Genomic DNA, 20000 nt, shown 5'->3' on the forward strand with positions numbered 1-20000 from the left:
GACCTCAGGGCCACAGTATACCCACTGACCTGAGGTCCACAGTATACCCACTGACCTGAGGGCCACAGTATACCCACTGACCTGAGGGCCACAGTATACCCACTGACCTGAGGGCCACAGTAACTCCTATATAATAACGTCTGTTTCTGAACATCATTTATATCACCTCCTGTTCTCTGTACATCATGGAGACTTTACCATAGTCATACAATCAAGAGTTTTGTGTTGCTCCTGAGGGACAGTCATTTTCCGCATGTCACCTCTTCTCTTCATAATGAACAGTAGCCTAGGCTCTATATTCCACATTCAGAAAAGGAAGTGCATATATATACATACATTTTGCTGCAGTGGTATGACAATATCACGATGGTTACGCTGAAACTCAACCCTGAGGTGGTCTATGACTCCTCCTGACTGTGTGATCTGGTCAGGACACACTCTGTGCCGGGTTATACGGGCCTGGGTATGAACTATAACTAAGATCTCTTGTGTTTTTACACATGATGATGTTTATTGTCATGAGTCTTGTCATGAGATTTCCCCTTAAATAGGCCAGTTGCAAAGTCAATATTGGCTATATTGTAAAAAGTTATGAAGACATAAATGTGCTTTTTGGTCTTAATTTAAGGTTAGGGTTATGCATTAGGGTTAGCAGTGTGGTTAAGGTTAGGGTTATGCATTAGGGTTAGCAGTGTGGTTAAGGTTAGGGTTTAGCATTAGGGTTAGCAGTGTGGTTAAGGTTAGGGTTAGGTTTAAAATAAGATTTTATGACTTCATGGCTGTGCCAGCTAGTGACCACTCTGCAGAACTGCCTCTGGAACAATATTCATGACGAAAAACGTTAACCTGCTTTTTTTTACGGTGCTCTTTAAATGCCACTCACGGTATTACTTCTGAAAATATATCTGTAATGGAAGGCTCTCTGAAACACCTTTGTTACAACACTACAAAGGATGGGTTGGAAAAGTCTAGATAGTAACGGCTGGCTTTAGAGATACCAGAGGATTGGGAACAGTGTTAGAGCCTCATTATGTTCATGTACGTCAGTCTCTTCCCGCTGCCAAAAAACACAGAACAAACTTTTTGGAGGGTGGAATTAATCGTGTGTATGTGTTAATGTGTGTGTGTTCCGTGATGATGTGGTGTACTCCAGCCTGAGTGTGTGTGTGTTTTTGTGACGATTGAGTGGTGTCCTCCAGCCTGAGTGTGTGTGTGTGTGTTCTGTGATGACGTGGTGTCCTCCAGCCTGAGTGTGTGTGTGTGTGTGTGTGTTTTTGTGACGATTGAGTGGTGTACTCCAGCCTGCCTCGTCGTCGCCATGGGATTATCCTCTAAGCGGTTTCCACAACATTATTTCATTTTTCTGAAATGCGTGTGTGTCTGTGTGTGTCCGGCCTCCGCTGCCACAGTCCACACACTCACGCACGTGCGTGGGCAAACACACACACACACACCCATGTAAACATGCACACACACACGTTACAACAAGCCAACCGGCCATGCAAACAAACGGTGAAAGTCGAACTGCAATCCCATTTAAATTGTGGAATCTGGGCTGGGTGAAATCTCAAATGAAAACACAGCAGGCGTTGACCTAGACAGCTCTTTTAATGATCTCATCTGTTGTTGCTTATTTTAGGACGTTGTCTAAATCACAGCCAGCCGCTGTTGTGTGTGTGTGTGTGTGTGTGTGTGTGTGTGTGTGTGTGTGTGTGTGTGTGTGTGTGTGTGTGTGTGTGTGTGTGTGTGTGTGTGTGTGTGTGTGTGTGTGTGTGTGTGTGTGTGTGTGTGTGTGTGTGTGTGTGTGTGTGTGTGTGTGTTTAGAGTGTAACAACCAAAAAAATCCTCCGCAAAAGCGAGCAGGTTCTTACTAAAATGAGATTGATGCCCCAACCTTGTTTTATTTGTGTTGTCACAACATTGTCAAATGGTGGTGTCATTATAAACAACCTTCTCACAACCTATTTCAACGTTGTGACAACTTCATTTGTTAGTAGGGGCGAATATTATTTATAGGTCAGAGCATTGGGATGATCATTCAATTCAATGATATAGGAGTTAATCATCAACCTGGGTTGTATTCGCTACGCACCAAACGGGCGGAAAATGGGCGAAACAGGGGTGGACAACCTGAACTTGTCTAATAGGAAGCTTGTTTTTGTTTTCTGTTGCTTAACCTTTTGTTACGGTGTATCCTAATGAATTATGACCCTGATGTAGCCTACCACCAGACATCTCAGACAGAATGACTTTGCAGTATCACATTCGGTATGTGGATTGACATGCAGCATAGGATAGTGCTGGCGGGGCTTCTCCATCCATTTAAGGACAGATAAGTCTGCGGCTAAATCGTGTTTTCTGCCTTGGTAATCACATGTTCTGGATATTGGCTTAAGCTGCTCAGATGATCAGGAGAGAAAGGCTGTGGGAGAAAAGGGCTTACAGTGGATGCATCCAAAACAGCACCCTCTTCCCTATCTAGTGCACAATGGGCCCTGAGTAATCAAATCAAATTGTACTTGTCACATGCGCAGGTGTAGACCTTACAGTGAAATGCTTACTTACAAGCACGTAACCAACAATGCAGTTTTAAGAAAATCCCCCCCCAAAAGTAAGAGATAAGAATAAGAAATAATTCAAGAGTATCAGTAAACAACAATAGCGGGGCTCTATACAGGGTGAACCGGTACAGAGTCAATGTGTCAATGTCCGGGGGCACTGGTGTCGAGGTAATTGAGGTACTTATGTACATGTAGGTAGAGTTATTACAGTGGCTATGCATAGATAATAAGAGTGAGTAGCAGCAGTGTGGGGGTGGGGAGGGGTGGGGGGGGGGGGGCAATGCAAATAGTCTGGGTAGCCGTTTGATTAGCTGTTCAGGAGTCTTATGGTTTGGGGTAGAAGCTGTTTCGGACCTAGACTTGGCGCTCAGGTACCGCTTGCCGTGCGGTAGCAGAGAGAACAGTCTATGACTAGGGTGGCTGGAGTCTTTTAGAATTGTAGGGCCTTCCTCTGACACCGCCTGGTATAGAGGTCCTGGGTGGCAGGAAGCTTGGCCCCGGTGATGTACTGGGCCGTACGCACTACCCTCTGTAGTGCCTAGTGATTGGAGGCTGAGCAGTTGCCACACCAGGCAGTGATGCAACCCGTCAGGATGCTCTCGATGGTGCATCTGTAAAACATTTTTGAGGATCTGAGGACCCATGCCAAATCTTTTCAGTCTCCTGAGGGGAATAGGTTTTGTCGTGCCCTCTTCACAACTGTCTTGGTGAGCTTGGACCATGTTAGTTTGTTGGTGATGTGAACACCAAGGAACTTGAAGCTCTCAACCTGCTCCACTGCAGCCCCATCGATGAGAATGGGGGCATGCTCTGTCCTCCTTTTCCTGTAGTCCACAATCATCTCCTTTGTCTTGATCACGTTTAGGGAGTGGTTGTTGTCTTTGAACCACAAGTTCAGTTCCTCCCTATAGGATGTCTCATCGTTGTCGGTGATCAGGCCTACTACTGTTGTGTCATCAGCAAACGTAATGATGGTGTTGGAGTCGTGCCGCCGTGCAGTCATGAGTGAACAGGAGGGGACTGAGAATGCAACCACGAGGGGCCCCTATGTTGTGGATCAGCGTGGTGGATGTGTTGCTACCTACCCTTACCACCTGGGTGTGGCCTGTCAGGAAATCCAGGATCCAGTTGCAGAGGGAGGTGTTTAGTCCCAGGGTCCTTAGCTTAGTAATGAACTTTGAGGGCACTATGATGTTGAACGCTGAGCTGTAGTCAATGAATAGCATTCTCACATAGGTGTTATTTTTGTCCAGGTGGGAACGGGCAGTGTGGAGTGCAATATAAATTCCATTATCTGTGGATCTGTTGGTGCAGAGTGCAAATAGAGTGGGTCAAGGGTTTCTGGGATAATGGTGTTGATGTGAGCAATGACCAGCCGTTCAAAGCATTTCATAGCTCAGACGTGAGTGCAGATTATCTTAGTGTTCTTGGGCACAGGGACTATGGTGGTCTGCTTGAATCATGTTGGTATTACAGACTCAGACAGGGAGAGGTTGAAAATGTCAATGAAGACACTTGCAGTTGGTCAGTGCATACTCAGAGTACACGTCCCGGTAATCCGTCTGGCCCAGCGGCCTTGTGAATGTTGACCTGTTTAAAGGTCTTACTCACGTCGGCTGCGGAGAGCGTGATCACAGTCGTTTTACTTGCCTCGAAGCGAGCATAGAAGTCATTTAGCTCGTCTGGTAGCAGCTCTATACTTTATCTCAGTGCGAATGTTGCCTGTAATCCATGGCTTCTGGTTGGGATATGTACGTACAGTCACTGTGGGGACGACGTCCTCGATGCACTTATTGATATGTGGTGCATCTGATGTGGTGTATTCCTCAATGTCATCGGAAGAATCCCGGAACATGTTCCAGTCTGTGATAGCAAAACAGTCCTGTAGTTTAGCATCTGCTTTCATCTGACCACTTTTTTATAGACTGAGTCACTGGTGCTTCCTGCTTTAATTTTTGCTTGTAAGCAGGAATCAGGAGGATAGAGTTATGGTCATATTTACCAAATGGAGTGTGAGGGAGAGCTTTGTACGTGTCTCTGTGTGTGGAATTAAGGTGGTCTAGAATTTTTTCCCCCTCTGGTTGCACATTTAACATGCTGATAGAAATGAGGTAAAACTGATTTAAGTTTCCCTGCATTAAGGTCCCCGGCCACTAGGAGCTTCGCCTCTGGATGAGCGTTTTCCTGTTTGCTTATAGCGGAATACAGCTCGTTGAGTGAGTGCTCTTTTAGTGCCAGCCTCGGTCTGTGGTGATAGGTAGACAGCTATGAAAAATACAGATGAAAACTCTCTAGGTAGATAGTGTGGTCTACAGCTTATCATGAGATACTCTACCTCAGGCAAGAAACACCCTGAGATTTCCTTAGATATCGTGCACCAGCTATTGTTAACAAACATGAATAGGCCCCTGACCCGTGTCTTACCAGAGACGGCTGTTTTGTCCTCCAATAGTCATTTACAACATTAATAATGTCTACACTGTATTTCTGATCAATTCGATGTTATTTAATGGACAAAAAATGTGCTTTTCTTTCAAAAACAAAGACATTTCTAAGTAACCCCAAACTTTTGAACTGAAGTGTACTTTTCCTTTTTCCACGAATCACGAGGATCTGGGCCTGGTCGGGCGTATGTAGTATATCCCTCGTGTCCAACTAATTGAAGAAGAACTCCTCGTCTAATTTGAGGTGAGTAATCCCAGTTCTGATGTCTAGAAGCTCTTTTCGGTCGTAAGAGACGGTAGCAGCAACATTATGTACAAATTTAAGAACAACGCGAAAAAACAAACTAAATAGCATGGTTGGTTAAGCCGATAAGACGGCAGCACCATCTTACTCGTCAGTGGATGCACTACAACGGAAATAGGGTGCCATTTGAGACACAGAGTGTGCGTGAAGCCCTAGTGCCAATGGGAGATTGGTAATGTAGACTGTCTGGCAGTAGTCACAGAGGGACAGGATTTAATAGGTTGAGGTGAGGTTTCTGACAATACTCTGTAGGTGTGAAAAGTGTTTTTCACTCCTGTCTCCTCTTTTCTTTTTCTCTTTTCTTTTCTTTTCTTTCTCTCTCCCTCCCTCCCTCCCTCTCCCTCCCTCCCTCCCTCCTCCCTCCCTCCCTCCCTCCCTCCCTCCCTCCCTCCCTCCCTCCCTCCCTCCCGTGCAAAGATGAAGCCTGTGGTTCAGCAGCGCCTCTCTCTCTCTTCCTCTCCCTCTCTGTGACCTTGGGATATACTCAGTTTTGACTTGAGCTCTAAATATAGCAGCAGACCAATACCTCCCCTCCTGTTTACCTCCGATACATTTCCCCTGCATTCATACACACACATGTCCTTCATTTAGCAGACGCTCTTATCCAGAGCAACTTACAGGAGCAATTAGGGTTAAGTGCCTTGCTCAAGGGAACATCAACAGATTTTTCACCTAGTCGGCTCTGGGATTCGAAACCAGTGACCTGTTGGTTACTGGCCCAACGCTCCTAACCGCTAGGCTACCCACACACACACACACACACACACACACACACACACACACACACACACACACACACACACACACACACACACACACACACACACACACACACACACACACACACACACACACACACACACACACACACACACACACACACACACACACACACACACACACCTACCTGTGTGCATGCTTGCAAACACACACACATCTGCGCACACACGCACGCATTACAAAAATAAACTAATTTCAACTTCCCACCTGGCTGTCAATCATTGTTGAATGCTGAATTGTCTGTCTCAAATTGAATTGATCTAAATTGAGATGTGATCAATTTTCCCCATGATATTACTTTCTCTAGAGTATTGCTTTATTTATGGATGCTCTTATTGTATTTTGGGGGTCCAAGGTGAGCTTCTACTTTATTTTAAAGATATACAGTACTGACTGACTGGCTGATGCAACCTATTTTTTTGTGTATATTGAGACAACTATTTTACAATCTGTACAATACTGTATTGGTTGTAGAGAAAGCATCCATTAGACTGAAGTCGTATTGCTGCCCTAAAATGTCTATAGTGCAGTGACAGAACAATTACAGGCCTGTGTGTGTGTGTGTGTGTGTGCGTGCTCCTCTCTCTCTCTAGACTCCACGTTCAGTCTGTCAGGGAAAAGTACCAGGATGTTTCTCTATCTTCCTAATTGGTCGACAGTGTTGAATCACCTGTCTGAGGAGTAGCACCATCACAAAGCCTTGTTTCAGAACACACACACACACACACACACACACACACACACACACACACACACACACACACACACACACACACACACACACACACACACACACACACACACACACACACACACACACACACACACACACACACACACAGTGGGTTAGAGAGAGTGAGTGTGTTGTCACACTTCCTCTCTCCTCTTCTTCCTTGAAAGTCTGCCAAAGATGTCACACTCACAAGGCTACGTTCATGTGCGAACAAATTCTTGGCTGATAGTTACAGGAAATCAACATTCAGTCACTGATTCTGTGATTTGGAGATATGGGAGTATTAGGCAGACATTTTTCACATGGATTAGTATAATCAGAAAGTTTTAGATGTTCGTAACATATATATATATTTTTTTTTAACCTTTATTTTACTAGGCAAGTCAGTTAAGAACAAATTCTTATTTACAACTGCCTGTTCAGGGGCAGAACGGCAGATTTGTACCTTGTCAGCTCGGGGGTTTGATCTTGCAACCTTCCGGTTACTAGTCCAACGCTTTAACCACTAGGCTACCCTGCCGCCCCATATACCTCTCGCACTTTGGAGATGTAGCTATTTAACAGAGCTGGTTTGGAACTAGGCACACTCGTGTGCTGAGTAAACTTGCCTAAGACCTGAAGACTCAGAGGGCTAACATCAGAGGACCAACATAATCTCATGGTACCCAGGAGACCGGGTTTGAATTACGGTCTTTCATTTTCTATTTGTTTGTGTTCACGTCCAGGACACATAACCTTATAGCAACAACCGACGTACCTTCGGAGCACACATTATAGCAAGTGTGTTATTAAACATTTTCCTGATAACCCTCATTACCTTAATGTCTGCTCCCTTTGAACAACTGTGTGTGCGCATGCATGTGTTCATGGTAATGTGTGTGTGTGTGTTTAACACAGAGATGTTTAGCAGATCACTACTAATATTAAAATAAAAATATATATTTTTGGTGTCGTTCTCACAGATGGTTTACAGGTTTCTACTTTTTGAGGCGAACCATTTTATTTTGGCACTTCAGTGTGAAAATGACATGGAGAGTTGAATTGTAGCTAAACTATATTGAAGATTAAGTCCAGATATCGTGATTTTTACAGATTAAAAACAGGCATTTCTTAGTTAAAGGCCTCAACTGTCACCTTCACACCCCGCCCTGTGCTCAGTAGTGGAAGGGACCAACTCCGAGGCCTCATCGCTCCTGAGATATGTGACAACTGTTCCAGAGTCAGGCCTGGGCCGTTGACACGCAATCTCATTCCAGTGACAGAGAGAATAGACTGTCAGGGTCCTCCCCTGGTCTTCTCTCTCCCCCGGTGTGCCGTGCCAATGAGAGATGGACCAGTGGGCTGAGACAAATCAGATCTAAACCTAACGGCAGACATGACGGAGAGGGGGGTTGAGAGAGGCGAGAGAGGATGAAGAGAGGGGAGAGAGGTATGGAGAGAGGGGAGAGAGGATGGAGAGAGGGGGAGAGAGGGGAGAGAGGATGGAGAGAGGGGAGAGAGGATGGAGAGAGGGGAGAGAGGATGAAGAGGGAGAGAGGATGGAGAGAGGGGAGGGAGAGGATGGGGAGAGAGGGGGAGAGAGGATGAAGAGAGGGGAGAGAGGATGGAGAGAGGGGAGGGAGAGGATGAAGAGAGGGGAGAGAGGATGGAGAGAGGATGAAGAGAGGGAGGGAGGATGGAGAGGGGAGAGAGGATGGAGAGAGGGGAGGGAGAGGATGGAGAGAGGGGAGAGAGGATGAAGAGAGGGGAGAGAGGGGAGGGAGGATGGAGAGAGGATGGAGGATGGAAAGAGGGGAGAGAGGATGGATGGAAAGAGGGGAGAGGGAGAGAGGATGAAGAGAGGGGAGAGAGGGGAGAGAGGATGGAAAGAGGGGAGAGAGGATGGGGGAAGAGGGAGAGAGGATGGAGAGAGGGGAGAGAGGTGAGGGAGAGGATGGATGGAGAGGGGAGAGAGGATGGAGAGAGGGGAGGGAGAGGATGGAAGAGGGGGGAGAGAGGAGGATGAAGAGAGAGGGAGGGAGAGGATGGAAAGAGGGGAGAGAGGATGAAGAGAGGGGGAGAGGAGGGAGAGAGGGAGGGAGGGGAGAGGATGGAGAGAGGGGAGAGAGGGGGAGAGAGGATGGAAGAGAGAGGATGAGAGGGGAGAGGATGGAAAGAGGGGGAGGGAGAGAGGATGGAAAGAGGGAGAGGATGGAAAGAGGGGAGAGAGGATAGAGAGGATGGAAAGAGAGGGATGAAGAGAGGGATGAAGAGAGGGGAGGAGGAGGAGAGAGGGGGAGGGAGAGGATGAAGAGAGGGGAGAGAGGATGGAGAGATGGAGGAGGAGAGAGAGGGAGAGGGGAGGGGAGGGAGAGAGGGGAGGGAGAGGATGGGAGAGGGGAGAGGGAGAGGGGATGAAGAGAGGGGGAGAGAGGGGAGGGAGAGAGGGAAGAGAGAGGAGGGAGAGGAGAAGAGAGAAGGGGAGAGAGGAGGGAGAGAGGGGAGGGGGAGGGGGAAGAGAGAGGGGAGGAGGAGGGAGGGGAGAGAGGATGAAGAGAGGGGAGAAGGAGGGAGAGGGGAGAGAGGATGGAGAGAGGAGGGAGAGGATGAAGAGAGGGGGGAGAGAGGATGGAGAGAGGGGAGAGGATGAAGAGAGGGAGAGGGGATGAAAAGAGGGAGGAGGAGGGGGAGGGAGGAAGAGGATGGAGAGAGGGGAGAGAGGATGGAGAGAGGGGAGAGAGGAGGGAGAGGGGAGAGAGGATGAAGAGAGGGGAGAGAGGAGGGAGAAGGGAGAGAGGATGAAGAGAGGGGAGAGAGGAGGGAGAGGGGAGAGAGGAGGAAGAGAGGAGGGAGAGAAGATGGAGAGAGGGGAGGGAGAGGATGGAGATAGGGGAGAGAGGATGGAGAGAGCGGAGATACAGGCATCAATTCAGGGGAGAAATTACCTCAAGGAATATTTCAATTTTTCATCATTTGAAGACCTGGAGGTGACCTTGACTTGATGTTTTAGAGAAAGTAGTTTTTGTCATCTCTGGTAGATGGATTCAGTTCAAAGCGGTTCAATTCATACGATGTTGAACATTGCTCATCTTGGATGTTATTACCAGGTTGTGACAGTTTGTGTCATTCCTGGTGGGCAAGAAGTAGTTGAATTAATGTCAACCTGAATGTCATCCATCTTGGAAGAGACGTTCACAACGAGTGTCTGAAGTCATCTTGCTTTCACATTCTCTGTTGCTTGCCAACTGGCTTCCGCTGCTGTTAACAATGCTAGTTTGACGAGCATCTATGTACAGTATGTTATCTAACAGTTTGATCAATGATCAAGGGACACCTCCCAGAGTTATATTGTCTCCAGTAACAACATCTATCTGGTCTCACCAAATATCACAACATAACAGGGACAGGAAGAGAGATAACACATCATTAAAGGTACAGTATGGGATCTGGGAATCTGTTCCTCAGTTCAATTCAGGGCTGCCGTTTTGTTTTTGTTTTTTCAATCCCAGAATGTAGCTTTAAGATAGTAGAACGTAGGATGTCAAAGCTAAGCAGGCGTTTGGCATTTGGCATTATTCAACATTTTTATCACACCCCCTCAATGTAGTTTCTAATCTTTTCAGTGCCTGGGGCGTTCATTATCTGTTTGTTTTAAGGCTTTCTATGTTTCAGACAAGATGGTATGTACAGTTGAAGTCGGAAGTTTACATACACCTTAGTCAAATACACTTAAAGTCAGTTTTTCACAATTCCTGACACTTAATCCTAGTAAAAATTCCCTGTCTTAGGTCAGTTTGGATCACCACTTTATTTTAAGAATGTGAAATGTCAGAATAATAGTGATTTATTTCAGCTTTATTTCTTTCATCACATTCCCAGTGGGCCAAAAGTTTACATACACTCAATTACTATTTGGTAGCATTGCTTTTAAATTGTTTAATTTGGGTCAAACGTTTCAGTTAACCCACTGTTCCTAGGCTGTCATTGAAAATAAGAATTTGTTCTTAACTGACTTGCCTAGTTAAATAAAGAAAAAAATAAAGAGCTGGTCTAACTGAGTCAGGTTTGTAGGCCTCCTTGCTCGCACATGCTTTTTCAGTTCTGCCCACACATTTTCTGTGGGATTGAGGTCAGGGCTTTGTGATGGCCACTCCCTTGACTTTGTTGTCCTTAAGCCATTTTGACACAACATTGGAAGTGTGCTTGTATCATTGTCCATTTGTCCTTTTATCTTCCTGACTGATGTCCCGAGATGTTGCTTCAATATAGCCACATAATTTTCCACCCTCATGATGCCATCTGTTTTGTGAAGTGCACCAGTCCCTCCTGCAGCAAAGCAACCCCACAACATGATGCTGCCACTCTCGTGCTTCATGTATGGGATGGTGTTCTTCAGCTTGCAAGCCTCCCCCTTTTCCTCCAAACAGAACAATGGTCATTATGGCCAAACAGTTCTATTTTTGTTTCATCAGACCAGAGGACATTTCTCCAAAAAGTACGATCTTTGTCCCCATGTGCAGTTGCAAAACGTAGTCTGGCTTTTTTATGGCGGTTTTGGAGCAGTGGCTTCTTCCTTGCTGAGTGGCCTTTCAGGTTATGTCGATAAAGGACTTGTTTTACTGTGGATATAGATACTTTTGTACCCGTTTCCTCCAGCATCTTCACAAGGTCCTTTGCTGTTGTTCTGGGATTGATTTGCACTTTTCGCACCAAAGTCCATTCATCTCTAGGAGACAAAACGCGTCTCCTTCCTGAGTGGTATGAAATGGTGTTTATACTTGCGTACTATTGTTTGTCTCCTTCCTGAGTGTTATGATGGCTGATTTCTTTTGATTTGGTCCCATGGTTTGTTTATACAGGTACACCTGCAATTGATTCAAATGATGTCAATTAGCCTATCGGCTTCTAAAGCAAAGACATAATTTTCTGGAATTTTCTAAGCTGTTTAAAGGCACTGTCAACTTAGTGTATGTAAACTTCAGACCCACTGGAATTGTGATACAGTGAATTATAAGTGAAATAATCTGTCTGTAAATAATTGTTGGAAAAATTACTTTTGTCATGCACAAAGTAGATGTCCTAACCGACTTGCCAAAAGTATAGTTTGTTAACAAGAAATTTGTGGAGTGGTTGAAAATGAGTTTTAATGAGTCCAACCTAAGTGTATGTAAACTTCCAACTTCAACTGTATGTGCTCATCCTTTGATCGGGATGGATCTGCGATGTGTCTGAGCCAAATGCCTGTAAGCATAATAATGATGTATATTTTCACTGGAAAATGGATAATCACGTTTGTTACTTAAACTTGACATCGGTATGATTGGCATCAAGGTCAAACGCCTGATTTCCTGTGTATAGCTGTAGCATACTGTCTGCTTAGAGATATTTCTTCCTCTTGATAGGACACCATTACCAGCAGCAGCCTGCAGATAATGGCTACTGTATCTCATTACCCCCCATTGCTAGAGCCCAACTCGCTCTTTTCCTCTCCTCTGCACGGTTACAGCCAAATAACATTTCATTACGGTTTTGGTCTTGGCTCTAAGAGGAACGTTCGCTGCAGGCGAAACATATCATTGCGAGTGTTTCTTGCTCGACTTTTAGTCAAGAAAAGGCTGGCGTGACTTCTGAGGCTCTGATTGGTCTGTCTTTCCAAGGGGAGGTCATGGATACATGACCTTGGTGCTGAGGTTGAGTGATTTACTGCAGTGCTGTTGTTCAACTGGCGTTTGTCAAGAAGCGTGTGCGCATGTCCACACGCAAGTGTGCGGGTCTTCGTCTGTCCGTGTGTGTGTTGAACTGGCATTCATCAAGAGTACTCCCTAGTTGAGTTGTGCGATCCCCCTCCTGCCTCTTCTCCCAGCGCTGAGATAGGAGTGTGGATCTCACCTCGGCTGCACCGTGTTAGAAGAGCCCTCGTTGATCACAGTGAGAATGAGATGCTATGGGAAAGACAGGGACGAGGTGCTATCTCAGAAAGACATAGATGTTATACGGGAAGGAGATGTCTTCTGTATCTACTAACGGCATAGACGCCGCCGTTATGACATCATCGCCACATCTGTCTGCATTGTGTTCATCAGAAGAATGCCTTTGTTGTTTGTTGATGACGTGTTTTCTGTCTTTAAAGCGTTTCTTTGGTAGATTACACAAGACTGGCCCTTTGCCTATTATTCCCATATGAAATAGAACAAAAGCTTTAGATTGAAGGGAAATGCAGCGATGCCACAGCTACTGAAGAACTGCATGAGATAGAGAGGGCAAAATAATAGTAAACGATTGATCTCCTAAGGAAGTGGATAACCAAGGTATTGAGTTGAGACTGCGTGTGTGCGCTCGCGCGTGTGTGTGTGTGAGAGATTTGTTGAGAGAAACACATTACAGTTAGACCCTGGGCACTAGAAGAAACGGTGGTAGAGTGGTGCATTGTGGGATGCTCGGAGGCTAACGTTGGGGTAACACTGTCGTCAACAGTGGGGAGAGGTTGCCAATAACGTGGTCCCTTCCGTGTTTATAATTTATCACCAATGAGAGGTTACCGTGGGCTACTGTGTTTGTCTCCGAAACTAGGACAACAGCAGTTTATCTTACAAATGTACGCTTCAATATTTAATTTGCCTTTTGAGAGTCATTTCCGAAACATGCCTCCTGTACAACTAAGAAGGAAGTGGCCATTTTTGAATACGGGGTCGTATTCCTTACGGCACTTAACGGAAACGTTCTGAGACAGAAAAAACAAAAAAGAGTATTTCTTGTTGGATTCTTTATGAGCATTACTTATAAGTCCAAGCAGACCCTCCCCGTGTTAGTCTGTTTTCGTCCGTTTGGTGCCTAATGAATACAACCCAGAGTGACCATGAAGTGACCATCTTTGAATGCACAGGGTTATAGCCTATATTAAGCCATGAAATGAGGCAAACAGATTAGCACAATTAGTTGATGCTGAGACAGTAATACAACTATATTGGAATCTGTGAGCTCCCTCTGACACCCGACACTCAGTTCTATTTTGAACTATTTCATTTATTCCGAATAAATTAGAGGTTCTTCTCCACTCGAGTAGAGTGGAGGATCTCGGCAGATTTACCAGGCGTGAAGGAATACTGTTTACTGTGTGTGTGTTTATTTACCTCTACAGTGTGTGTGCGTCTATTGATGTCTGTGTGTCTCAGTCTGTCTCTTGATTGGAGGCAGTGATAAGTAGAACTGATATCAGAGGAGCAGCAGAACTGAAGAGAGGCAGGTATCTAACACACAAACACACAGACCATTCTGCTGTAATCTGCACGATATGGTGTCTGTACCATGTGTGTGTATGATGTGTGTGGTGTGTGGGTGCGATTTGTTGGGAGAAACTCATTAAATTTAGACTCTGGGCACTAGAAGAAGCGGTAGTTGTCACGATCGCCGTCGTCATGGAAATGACCGGACCAAGGTGCAGCATGGTGAGCGCACATTTATTTTATTGGTAAATGTCACCAACAAAACAAAGAACAAGGACACGACCGTGAAGCTTACTTAGGCTATAATGCCCCTAACAAAGACAACTACCCACAATACAAAAGGAAAAAAGGCTGCTTAAGTATGATTCCCAATCAGAGACAACGATAGACAGCTGTCCCTGATTGAGAACCATACCCGGCCAAAACATAGAAACAAAGAACATAGAGTTTCCCACCCTAGTCACACCCTGACCAACCAAACATAGAGAATAAAAAGATCTCTACGGTCAGGGCGTGACAGTAGTGTAGTGGTGCATTGTGGGATGTCCGGAGACCAACGTTGGGGTAACATTGTCATTAACAGTGGGGAGAGGTTGCCAATAACGTGGCCCCTCTCTTGTTTATAATTTATCACCAATGAGAGGTTACCATGGGCTACTCTGTGTGTGTGTGTGTGTGTGTGTGTGTGTGTGTGTGTGTGTGTGTGTGTGTGTGTGTGTGTGTGTGTGTGTGTGTGTGTGTGTGTGTGTGTGTGTGTGTGTGTGTGTGTGTGTGTGTGTGTGTGTGTGTGTGTGTGTGCCTCTTTTGATGTCTCTCTGTCTCAGTCTGTGGTTCTTGATTGGAGTCAATGATAAAGTAGACCAGGACTCCGTATCCGGCTGCACACACACACACACACACACACACACACACACACACACACACACACACACACACACACACACACACACACAGCCCCAGGCAGCCCCTGGTGAGTTCTCCGCTCCAATCACCCACAGTCAAGCTTCCGCAGCCCAGACAGACTGTGTGTGTGTGTGTGTGTGTGTGTGTGTGTGTGTGTGTGTGTGTGTGTGTGTGTGTGTGTGTGTGTGTGTGTGTGTGTGTGTGTGTGTGTGTGTGTGTGTGTGTGTGTGTGTGTGTGTGTGCGTGTGTGCAGCCGGATACGGAGTCCTGGGCTTAGCAGCAGACAGCTGACAGGTCCTTAAGAAACCAAACTGTGGAATTCACTATCATTCTGCTCTCCTGTCACACAATTGAACTGTGCTACGGTGTAAAGATAACATCTTTACTGTATGCTGTAACACAATACAGTATCTTACATTACTAACATATACATTACACAATACCACTGCTGCAGAGAGAGAGAGAGAGATAGAGAGAGAGAGAGAGAGAGAGAGAGAGAGAGAGAGAGAGAGAGAGAGAGAGAGAGAGAGACGGAGAGAGAGAGAGAGAGAGAGAGAGAGAGAGAGAGAGAGAGAGAGACGGAGAGGACAGAGAGAGACAGAGAGGACTGGATTGCTACTCCACAACATTATGTGAAGGAGATTCTAGCTTCCTGGAATCACTCTCTCGTTCTCATCTGCATATGTAACACATTTGGATGCCCTGAACAATACATACAGTACCCTACAGTACAGAGACAGAGATGATAGCGAGAGAGAGAGCGAGACAGAGAGGATAGAGACGAAGAGAGAGAGGAGAGAGAGAGCGAGACAGAGAGGAGCGAGAGAGAAGAGAGAGAGAGGAGAGAAAGAGAGACAGAGCGAGAGAGACAGAGAGGAAACAGTGAGACAGAGAGGAGACAGAGAGAGAGGAGAGTTGAGAGGTGAGAGAAAGAGACAGAGAGAGAGAGAGGGAGAGAGAGAGAGAGGAGAGGTGAGAGAAAGAGACAGAGAGAGAGACAGAGAGAGAGGGCTGGATTGCTACTCCACAACGTTATGTAAAGGAGATAATTCTAGCTTCCTGGAATCACTCTCTCGTTCTCATCTGCAAATGTAACACATTTGGATGCCCTGACCAATACATACAGTACCCTACAGTACAGTACATAGATGCAGATGCATTTCTCCTACACGATGCCCCAAAGGCATCAGTGTTCTTTTTCAGATCGTACTCCTTTTCCCCTGGTAATGTAGCTGGACAGTTCATGTACTGTAAAGGTTACATTGTAACCTATATTCAGCCTAGTGATGCTGTAGTGACATTTTAGTTATGGTAGATGTTCAGCAGTTGGTAGAGCATGACGCTTGTAGTGCCAGGGTAGTGGGTTCGATTCCCGGGAACACCCATACTTAAAATGTATCCAGGCATGACTACAGCGTCTAGTAATTGGCATATATTATATGTAACTGTGTCTGCCTAAGGGGCAGACTGACTTACTGATAGACAGATTGACCGCTAGCTAAGTGGAAGCACAGCGACGGTACTGACTTCAGACGAGTCCCGTGACACGTGTGGGGGGGCCGTTGAGCAGAATGGACACTACGAACACCGCTGTAGCTCGGCCACCTTCCCCCACAAATGCGGATGGCCGCCAACGGTCGATGCAGTGGATTGAGACGCAGCCCGTGCAAAAATGATATCTCTAGTTTAAACTGAAGGATTTTTGAATGGGATTTTTAGTGTTATGTTACTTAGATTGACACACCGGTGAGTAATAGGAGATGGAAGGGAGTTCCATGTGATCATGGCTCAGTATAATACTGTGCGTTGCCCGGGAATTCGTTTTGGATTTAGAGACTATGAAGAGACCCCTGGTGGCAGTGCTTGTGGGGTATGTATGGGTGTCCGAGATGAATGTTATTTGATCATGCAGACAATCTCGAATTTTCGTCACAGTACTTATTTCTCATGAAAACTAGAAGACATGCAGTTCGTCTCTCGTCAACCAGGAAAGACTATCATGCATGTTGGTGATGTTAGTTCTGTGTGTGCAGTTAAGGGCAAGGTGTGCTGCTTTGCTTTGTACCAGCTGCAGCTTTGATAGATCTATCTTTGCTGCACCTGACCATGTCACCGGACAGTAATCAAGATGAACAGTTATTTAAATGAATGAAATGATGGGACAAGACCAGAGCCTTAACAACTACAGTTGATTTTTGTGTAAAACAAAAATGCCGAACTTCTGCAGACGAGAACGTCTTCAATAACAGACGTCTCTGTAACGGCGTTCTTCGTTTGTAGAAAGAGAGTCAGACCGAAATGCAGCATGGTGGTTACTCATGTCTTTAATAAATGAAGATACATGAAATAACTTATACAAAAGCAAAACAACAAACGGAACGTGAAAACCTAATTACAGCCTATCTGGTGAAACTACACAGAGACAGGAACAATCACCCACGAAATACACAGTGAACCCCGGCTACCTAAATACGGTTCCCAATCAGAGACAACGAGAATCACCTGACTCTGATTGAAAACCGCCTCAGGCAGCCAAGCCTATGCAACACCCCTACTCAGCTGCAATCCCAATAACACAAAACCCCAATACGAAATACCACAAAATAAACCCATGTCACACCCTGGCCTGACCAAATATATAACGACACACAAAACACTATGACCAAGGCGTGACAGTCTCAACTACTTTGTCAATATGACGTGACCATGATAACTGACTGTCTGGTGTCATACCTAGCAGTTTAACTTCCTTAACGTGACCATGATCACTGACTGTCTGGTGTCATACCTAGGAGTTTAACTTCCTCAACGTGACCATGATAACTGACCGTCCAGTGTCATACCTAGGAGTTTAACTTCCTCAACTTGTCCATGATAACTGACTGTCTGTTGTCATACCTAGGAGTTTAACTTCCTCAACTTGTCCATGATAACTGACTGTCTGGTGTCATACCTAGGAGTTTAACTTCTTCAACGTGACCATGATAACTGACTGTCTGGTGTCATACCTAGGAGTTTAACTTCCTCAACGTGACCATGATAACTGACTGTCTGGTGTCATACCTAGGAGTTTAACTCCCTCAACGTGACCATGATAACTGACCGTCCAGTGTCATACCTAGGAGTTTAACTTCCTCAACGTGACCATGATAACTGACTGTCCGGTGTCATACCTAGGAGTTTAACTTCCTCAACGTGACCATGATAACTGACCGTCCAGTGTCATACCTAGGAGTTTAACTCCCTCAACTTGACCATGATAACTGACTGTCTGGTGTCATACCTAGGAGTTTAACTTCCTCAACGTGACCATGATAACTGACCGTCCAGTGTCATACCTAGGAGTTTAACTTCCTCAACGTGACCATGATAACTGACCGTCCAGTGTCATACCTAGGAGTTTAACTTCCTCAACTTGACCATGATAACTGACTGTCTGGTGTCATACCTAGGAGTTTAACTTCCTCAACGTGACCATGATAACTGACTGTCTGGTGTCATACCTAGGAGTTTAACTTCCTCAACGTGACCATGATAACTGACCGTCCAGTGTCATACCTAGGAGTTTAACTCCCTCAACTTGACCATGATAACTGACTGTCTGGTGTCATACCTAGGAGTTTAACTTCCTCAACGTGACCATGATAACTGACTGTCTGGTGTCATACCTAGGAGTTTAACTTCCTCAACTTGTCCATGATAACTGACTGTCTGGTGTCATACCTAGGAGTTTAACTTCCTCAACTTGTCCATGATAACTGACTGTCTGGTGTCATACCTAGGAGTTTAACTTCCCCAACGTGACCATGATAACTGACTGTCTGGTGTCATACCTAGGAGTTTAGCTTCCTCAACTTGACCATGATAACTGACTGTCTGGTGTCATACCTAGGAGTTTAACTTCCTCAACGTGACCATGATAACTGACTGTCTGGTGTTATACCTAGGAGTTTAACTTCCTCAACGTGACCATGATAACTGACCGTCCAGTGTCATACCTAGGAGTTTAACTTCCTCAACGTGACCATGATAACTGACCGTCCAGTGTCATACCTAGGAGTTTAACTCCCTCAACTTGACCATGATAACTGACTGTCTGGTGTCATACCTAGGAGTTTAACTTCCTCAACGTGACCATGATAACTGACTGTCTGGTGTCATACCTAGGAGTTTAACTTCCTCAACTTGTCCATGATAACTGACTGTCTGGTGTCATACCTAGGAGTTTAACTTCCTCAACTTGTCCATGATAACTGACTGTCTGGTGTCATACCTAGGAGTTTAACTTCCCCAACGTGACCATGATAACTGACTGTCTGGTGTCATACCTAGGAGTTTAGCTTCCTCAACTTGACCATGATAACTGACTGTCTGGTGTCATACCTAGGAGTTTAACTTCCTCAACGTGACCATGATAACTGACTGTCTGGTGTTATACCTAGGAGTTTAACTTCCTCAACGTGACCATGATAACTGACCGTCCAGTGTCATACCTAGGAGTTTAACTCCCTCAACTTGACCATGATAACTGACTGTCTGGTGTCATACCTAGGAGTTTAACTTCTTCAACTTGTCCATGATAACTGACTGTCTGGTGTCATACCTAGGAGTTTAACTTCCTCAACTTGTCCATGATAACTGACTGTCTGGTGTCATACCTAGGAGTTTAACTTCTTCAACGTGTCCATGATAACTGACTGTCTGGTGTCATACCTAGGAGTTTAACTTCCTCAACTTGACCATGATAACTGACTGTCTGGTGTCATACCTAGGAGTTTAACTTCCCCAACTTGACCATGATAACTGACTGTCTGGTGTCATACCTAGGAGTTTAACTTCCTCAACTTGACCATGATAACTGACTGTCTGGTGTCATACCTAGGAGTTTAACTTCCTCAACTTGACCATGATAACTGACTGTCTGGTGTCATACCTAGGAGTTTAACTTCCTCAACTTGACCATGATAACTGACTGTCTGGTGTCATACCTAGGAGTTTAACTTCCTCAACTTGACCATGATAACTGACTGTCTGGTGTCATACCTAGGAGTTTAACTTCCTCAACTTGACCAT

The 20000-nt window shown here is 45.4% G+C and overlaps 1 protein-coding gene across 6 annotated transcripts in view; it reads left to right on the forward strand.

Moving 5' to 3' along the window:
• LOC124015951 (coiled-coil domain-containing protein 85A-like) overlaps positions 1 to 20000 on the forward strand; it is a 38188-nt gene that overhangs the window by 13828 nt on the left and 4360 nt on the right. For 2 of the 6 annotated variants that reach the window (XR_006835264.1, XM_046331448.1), the window contains exon 3: positions 5172 to 5249. The exons of 3 other annotated variants lie outside the window; for them this stretch is intronic. Coding sequence is in view for 1 of the 3 variants with exons in the window: in XM_046331448.1 (XP_046187404.1) it covers positions 5172 to 5224 (53 nt within the window). In the remaining 2 variants the exon portion in view is untranslated. The remainder of the gene's footprint in view (positions 1 to 5171; positions 5250 to 20000) is intronic. One more of the 6 variants, XR_006835265.1, reaches the window with a different exon arrangement.

This window comes from Oncorhynchus gorbuscha, linkage group LG26, assembly GCF_021184085.1.
Source record: "Oncorhynchus gorbuscha isolate QuinsamMale2020 ecotype Even-year linkage group LG26, OgorEven_v1.0, whole genome shotgun sequence".
Lineage (NCBI taxonomy): Eukaryota > Metazoa > Chordata > Actinopteri > Salmoniformes > Salmonidae > Oncorhynchus > Oncorhynchus gorbuscha.